An 8,008-nucleotide genomic window follows, 5' to 3' on the forward strand; every position below is an offset into this window, starting at 1 on the left:
CCAAAGGAAACTTCCATGTCCGCCACAGATTCACCTGCACCTCTACACATATCATCTATTGCATCCTCTGTACCCGATGTGGCCTCCTCTATATTGGGGAGACAGGCCGGCTACTTGCGGAGCGTTTCAGAGAACACCTCTGGGACACCCGGACCAACCAACCCAATTACCCCGTGGCTCAACACTTCAACTCCCCCTCCCACTCCACCAAGGACATGCAGGTCCTTGGACTCCTCCATCGCCAGACCATAGCAACACGACGGCTGGAGGAAGAGCGCCTCATCTTCCGCCTAGGAACCCTCCAACCACAAGGGATGAACTCAGATTTCTCTAGTTTCCCTCCTCCCTTCCTTTTATCTTAGCCCACTTGGCACACTTTCCTCATTCCTGAAGAAGGGCTCATGCCCGTCGATTCTCCTGCTCCTTGGATGCTGCCTGACCTGCTGCGCTTTTCCAGCAACACATTTTCAGCTGTTACTAGCAGGGCCTGAATAGCAGGGTGTGAATAACAAGGTTTCAATTACACATGAATGGCACAGTGTATCGAGCAAGGATTGAATACCAAACAGTGGCTAGCAGGGTGAATAACAGGGTACGATAGCTAGCAAATTAACAAAGTGTGAAAGGCAGTATGCAAATAAAAGTGAGACTAGCAGGGAGTGCTCAATACAGAGTGAGTCACAAGAAGAAAATCAATTTGACTTTTGTATGCAGGGTAACCTTGATTATCCGAAAGATATGGGTAGACAGTGTTTCGTTTGGATAATCAAATGTTCGAATAACACAGTTTACCCAAGAATCCCTTGAGTTTACCTTGAGATCGTCTTCGGATAATCCAAAATTTGGATAATTGACGTTCGGATAATTGAGGTTGCCCTGTACAATGCAACCATTCAAACTATGGTGCCTTAGCCTTCTTTGCAATGAATGAATATGCTTTTCCCGTGGGCACAAGAGGTTCAGGGTCCCATCACAAGTTCAGGACAAGGAATGTCGAGAATTTCTCAGGAGTGACCCAGTCCAGAGCACACTTGCCTACGAACACAGAGATTGTTGGTTCAGTCCAAAAATCAAGGCTATCATTCCAATGCAATACTGAAGGAGTATTACGCTGTTGGATGAGCTGTCTTTCAGAATAGCAAGACACTGAAGTCCTATAAATATAATACCATGGATCTATTTTAAAGAAGAGCAGAGGACTTTATGCAGTCATTTACAAATCCTGACTAATCTTTTGAGTTCCACTTTACATATGCAGATGCTCATGCTCTAATGACCAGATACAGGATGGCAAATGCAACGTGTGCATTAACTTCAAAAGGATGGGAATACAAGAGCAGAGATGTACTGCTGAGGCTGTATAAGTCTCTGGTCAGAGCACATTTGGAATATTGAGAGCCCCATATCTAAGGAAGAATCTGCTGGACTTGGAGAATCTCCAGAATAAGTTTACAGGAATGCAAATGAAAGGCCTATCATACGAGGAGCAGTTGAGGACTCTGGGCCTGTACTCCATGAAGTTTCAAAGGATGAGGGGGATCTCATTGAAACTCACAGAATGCTGAGAGGCCTGAATAGACTGAATACAGAGAAGATATTTCCACTAATAGGAGAGACTAGGATCTGAGGGCACAGCCTCAGAGTGAAGAGATGACCCTTTGGAACTAAGATGAGGAGGAATTTCTTCAACCAGAGGATGGTGAATCCATACAACACATTGCCATCAGAGGGCTGTGGATACTAAATCATTGTGTGTATTTAAGACAGAAATAGATAGGCCCTTGATTAGAAAGGGGATCAAAGGTTATGGAGAAAAGGCAGATGAATAGGGTTGAGAAACATATTGGCAATGCCTGAATGTTGGTTCGAGACAAGACAAACTGCAGATACTGGAATCCAAGGTAGACAAGCAAGAGGCTGTAAGAACACAGCAAGCCAGACAGCACCCGAACATTTACTTCTCCACCTCGGGGTGCTGTCTGGCTTGCTGTGTTCTTCCAGCCTCCTGCCTGTCTATCATGATTGAATGTTGGAGCAGACTCAATGCACTGAATTCTGCTTCTATGTCTTATGATCTCATACGACACTAATACTTACCATCCATCCCATTCATGACAAAACTGCATGGATGTTTAACATGTTTAATTACTCCGTCTTCCATGGAATCTATTCCTACATAGGAAAAATAATTCCCATTTTGTTTATCTTGTTGTCATTTTCTAGTTTTATATATGCACTATGAGATTCTTTTCTTGATTTGCATTGTCGACATTGTCTATTTGCTTACTGACCTGCGTCCTGATTTGTATTTCAATAAAAGTATGGAAGGGCCAGATTAAGTAAGGTTCGGATTAACCATCAGCTGTAGGCAGTTTACAGTCCGCACTTTAAATGTTCAAGAATGCCTCACAGATAACACTAACACTGTTGGAATTTTAAAAACTAATCATGCCATAAAAAGATATGTAATAATTCATATTGATTTACATCGCAAGATGGCATGATAGCCTACCTTTCAGGATCACATGCTGAATAATAAACTTATACCTTTTTCATGGGCAAGTGCAATTGCTGTATTTTTCTATCCCTTTAGTTAATTTGTCAATTGCAATTTACAACCCAGTCACTTTGCTGCAACAGACATCTTTGTACTTTGAAAGGGAATTTGTCGGGTGGAGCAAAGAGAAACAAAAGGAGCGAAGGGCATCAGGAGCTGACCGATATTAGCAATGACAGTGAAACCCTTGTGGAATGGTACATGTAGAATATCATGCAAAAGATAATAAAGAAATCAGCAAACGGAGGAATATTTAAAATAACAGAAAACAAAGATGTAATTCTGTCCCTCAAATTTTCAGATGAGCAACAATTCCAATAATTCGCTCCAAATTCCAAACCTAATTGCTATTCGCATTTTCCATTCCTACCCTGTGTAAGCATTGCTACCTCCATTGTTTCCATTTTCTAAAGGCTCAGTATTCAATGAAACCCAGCTCATTTTGATGCCTCACTTATCTGTCAATCTGCATTGTCACTTCTCTTCAAAACGTTCAATTTTCTCACACATATTCAAGTTATAATTTCTTTTTGAGTTTGTGTCAGCTCAGTGTAAATGTCTGCAGCTGTCTCTAATCCCTGATATAATTAAATCGGGAACAAAATGCAATGGTAGCCAACGACTGCATAAAGCAGGAAATATACTTCAGGACTAGTGTAGAGAAAACCATCTTGACTCGCTGTCTGTACAAACCAGCGAATCTGACTGCTGTCACTTTCCGCAGCCAGTGAAATTACAAGTTTTACGAGCAGGTCTCCAGAGTACTAAACATCACAACTGGAGTGGGCATCACTTTGAAACCTGTGCATTGAAAGCACAACAGCAGAGTTCCATGAAGCCACAATGGAAATCCATACCAGATGTAACTTCAGGACTTACAACATAAACCCTTTTGGATATAATGACTCTCTGAATAAATAGATTTCATAGAATTGTAGAGGCTTACAAAACAGAGGCCATTCAGCCCACTGTGCCTGCACTGGTTCTCCATTACATCAATTCAACTTTGCCTTTGTCCCTTTTCTTTATGACTTGAGGTTACAGGAGAGCTGTCTCCAGAGTAGTCATCGCCAGTGCACAGACCCTGACTACTCATGACTCATGGCATTACAAAGTACTATATTTCCTGTTGTTTCCTTTGCTTTCTCTGTCAAATTACCATAAATGAGTGATCTCTGAATTTACAGTGCCCAAAATCTGATACAATGCATCAACTGATACCAAATCAGAATTCCACATGACTCTTTAAATACTTTCTCAAGCTGTCTTGCGACCTTTAATGATTTGCGTTTCAAGATCCCCAGGTCCCTCTGCAATTATTCTCCTACAGAATTTTACCCTTTATGTTAAATTACCTCTCCTCATCCTTCCTGTAAACTTTATCATTTCACTCTTTTATGCATGAAATTTCACCTGCTTCATGTCTGCCCATTCCATCAGCCTGTCTATGTCTTTTTCAAGTTTAATATGATCACTCTCACAGTTCATCAAGCTTGAAAGTTCTGTGCCATCTGCAAGTTTTAAAATTGTTCTCTGTACATTCAAGTCTAGGTTTTAATTTATGCTATGATAAGCAATGACCCAGTACAGCACCGGCACCCAATGTAATCGTCCAGACTGAGAAGCAACTGTTCACCACTACTGTCTGTTTCCTGTCACTCAGCCAATTTAGTGCTAATGTTCCTTCTAGACAATGGGCTACAATTTGCTCACTATAGTTTGAACACTTTCAGAAGTCCTTGTACATCACATCAATCACACTGCCCTCATCAAAATTTGCAATCAAGTCAGTTGAATATGATTGGCTTTCAGCAATTTGTGCTGGCTGACCTTGCTTAATCCGCACTTGTGCAAGTGAGTTTTAATTTTATCCTGGATTATCATTTCTAAAAGGCTTCTTGCCATCAAGGTCACGCTGACTGACCTATAGTTATGTGGTTTATCTTGGCATCCTTTTTTTAACATTTGCAATTCAATAGAGAACTTTACATCAGTGGAACAAATTATTCAGACCCACTGCTCTACACGGGTGCTTATGCTCATTCAAGTTTCCTTCATCACTCCTCATCTTATCATTTAAATATACCTTTCCAATTCATTCCACCTCATGTACTTATGTAGGTTCTATTTAAGTGCATTGAGTGCTACTTGGCTCACAGCCACTTCATGTGACAATATTTCCACAAGCTCAACTCTCTCCAAGTAAAGATGTTTCTCTGAAATTCCTTATTCATTTTAATTGTAACAACCTTTAGATTTTTGATATCCCCAGAGAGGTGACTGATTTAGAAGCAAGGACATCTTTAATCTCGCTGTCCGGCAATCAATTGAGATCAATCAGCTCATCACACACCAGGACTCACTTTGGGATCTTTCCTGGTCTTGTGTGCCTCAGTGATAATGAAGTTAGCTGTCAGGCATTGAGTTGGCCAGGTAGTTCCTTATAATACAAAACCTTGGGTTCTCAGATGCCGTGTTTGAGATTGGGCATTTAGCTACCAAAAGATCACTGCAATCTTGTACTATGTTTTTATTTTTTGTTCACTTTTAAGCCAAGGACATTTGTTGCTCTTTACTTAACTGCACATTTTATAATAACGGGTGTCTTCTCAAACAGCTACAGCACTCTTTGTGAAAGGACACCCATTGTTCAGTTAGCTCTCATTTGTTTGTGCTGTGGTTTGATATATCAGAGAGCTCTTAACAGACAAGACATTAATGTAGGACTGCAGTGTAATTCATGTGAGATTAGGGGAGGTGGAATAGGAAAATGGTGTGGCAGTGGGGGGGAAGCAGGAGTAAATTCCAAAATGGCAATGTCTCCACAAGGTAATAAGCTAGTTGGGTTTTTACTCTTAGAGACATTTTTATTTTAAATTTAATTATTAAAATTCACAAACTGCCATGGTGAAATTTCAACTCTTATTCTCTGGGATACATTCCAGGTTAATGAGATACTAATCCTGGAACATAGCTAATAGACCCACAACATGTTTGATTTAACAAAGGTGTAAACACGATTTCTGTAAAAACCTAGAATGGAAAAAGGATAAAAAACATTTTAAACATCTACATGTTACTAACCAGAACCTAGGAGTGGAACTGAAAGCTGCAAAGCCTTGTACCAATCTTTGTGCGGCACTAACAAGCTCAACTCATCTACTGACCAACACAGCATGTGTGGTACAGTGAGAAGAATTGTGAGATAGATGTTAATAGATCAAATGTCAAACTCAGGAGAAATTACCCACACACAGACTGGTAAGAATGTAAAACTCACTGTCTATTGGGTGGTTGAAGCAGAGAGCATTGAATCATTGAAGCAGCTGCTTGGTAAGTGCATGAAGAAGAAGAAGCTATTCGAGGAATACAGAGACACAATGATAGTGTTGAGTAAATTATAGCTAGATGGAGGAAACAGAGAGAAACCAGTGCATCTTTGTCACAAAGAATAAATTAATGTTCAATATAAAATATCAGCTACTATTCCTTGTTATGGCAAAAGCTAGCTGATACCATATCATCCAGTGGTATGCCATCCAGCTGCTTGGTCCCTTTACTCCAATTATCAGTTCCCAAACTCAACCTACTCCACCGCCTTCCCAACCTTTGGCTTTGACAGCACAATGAGCAGAGCAGACACAGGAGGAATAGACAGAGTCAAATCACATGAATAATGCCATGGCAGATGTCAGCTGGGGTCTTTGAGGAATCCAGCATCCCTGGCCTGTCAGTAAGAAATGTAACACTTTGAGCCAGCTCTGCCATTCAATCCCACCATGACTTCTTTACCCCTCACAAAATCTTCTCCAACTCCTCTCAGTCTCCCTCCAGTTCCTTGTGCTATATTCTCCAAAACCCCACTCAGTTTCCCTCCAATTTTTCACTTCTCTTCAGTTCCTCCCAATCTTTCTCCAATTCCCCAAGTACCTCTAACCAATTCTTGATCAATCAAGTTCCTCATTCACTCTTTTTCCAATTCCTCACTTACTCTCTCCAACTCCTCATTCCTTCTTCCCAAATCCCCATCTCTCTCCAATTTTTCTCAATCTTCAATTCTTCATTCACTCTGTCTCCAGCTCCTCTCCCCCCAAATCCTCTTTTTCCAATTCCCCACTCACTCTCTCTCCAATTCTCCTCTCTCAGCAATTATTTATTCACTCCCTCACTCCAATTCCTTTTATCCTCCAATTCTTCGCTCTTTCTCCAATTCCTTATTCACTCTCTCTTCCATGCTTTACTCAACTTCTCTCCTAATCTTCTCGGTGATGTATTGATATGGGACTCGAGTGACTGACAGGGATCCACGCTAACCCAGTGAGTTAAATGATGTTGAGAACTACAGAATGAGCGCCAAGCCACCTCACCGCAAATCAAGATGTAGATACCTCTGGCGAGATAACCGTCCAGCTTTCTAATACCACGAGTTAAACTCAATCGTTGTAAATACCTCACTCAGAGGAGACACACAATTAATCAGTTCACACAATAGGAATACCGCAAGAACACAACTTTATAGCTGAAATACACTCTCAAGAGGCTGTTTTTGATAAGAAGAGTCGAAGTGTTTTCTCCGAAAAATGCAAGCTGTGCCTGAAGTGGCAGCAAACGGGTCGCCTCCATCATTCTCATGCATCATGCTAACGCACAAACTCCACCGTCAGCACGGAGCGAAATACACAAAGTTTCAGTCCACACATAAATAACAGCCCCCACCCCCCTCCCCGGCCGGGACAGTACCTTCCAGGGCAGAAACAGCAGGCAATATCCACAATATCCAGCAGATGCCCATGTTGGGAGCTGTGAACAGAGAGGTGCAGGCGCCTTAGCTGCGTGAACCATCCCGGAGACAGAGGCAGCAGCCAGACTCAGCCATATGAAAGGGGTGGGTGTCTCAGAGTCCACAATCAACACAACTTCAAATTTCCACGAAATACCACACCCACCCAAAAACAACAAACATGCCGTATCACTAGTACTGTAGGTTTATATATTTAAACAGATAAACGAAAGGCAACAGTTGAAGATTTTATTGCAATATTTTAGTCTATTCCCCCCTCCGACAGAGTAGTCCTGGCCGGAGGTGTCAATCAGCCGGCTCTGTGCGCTGGGAGCCCGGAGTCTCTCCTGGCCAGGAATGGGCTGGGGGCTGGTGCGGGGGGGTTACTGAACTGAGGGCGGTGATCTCGGAGTCAGGTAGTCGGCATTACTTCCCCGCCGGCCTCTGCTGGGAGAGCTCACCGGATCCCTGTGACTGAGGGAAGGCTGGAAAAGCTCGTCCGGCATTTAATTAGTTAGAGGAGATTGCAGTCTCAAACTCGGAAAATGTGGGAAATCGTTTTAGGTTTGGCTTCAGCTTCCAAACAAAACAATAATCATTTCAAACTCATCTCACTGAAGAAACTGTCAAGAGTGCGAAGCACACAGGAGATTCCCGAATCCCAACCCGCA

General features: G+C 42.0%; 1 protein-coding gene across 1 annotated transcript in view; it reads right to left on the bottom strand.

The window, feature by feature from the left end:
* The window catches only part of LOC122540083 (ephrin type-B receptor 2-like), a 768,846-nt gene extending 761,423 nt beyond the window's left edge, over nucleotides 1-7,423 (bottom strand). Inside the window, exon 1 of the mRNA XM_043675394.1 lies at nucleotides 7,298-7,423. Coding sequence (XP_043531329.1) covers nucleotides 7,298-7,349 — 52 coding nt within the window. The 5' untranslated portion in view covers nucleotides 7,350-7,423. The remainder of the gene's footprint in view (nucleotides 1-7,297) is intronic.
* Nucleotides 7,424-8,008: the final 585 nt, after the last annotated feature.

Source organism: Chiloscyllium plagiosum, chromosome 34, assembly GCF_004010195.1.
Source record: "Chiloscyllium plagiosum isolate BGI_BamShark_2017 chromosome 34, ASM401019v2, whole genome shotgun sequence".
In the NCBI taxonomy this organism is placed as follows: domain Eukaryota; kingdom Metazoa; phylum Chordata; class Chondrichthyes; order Orectolobiformes; family Hemiscylliidae; genus Chiloscyllium; species Chiloscyllium plagiosum.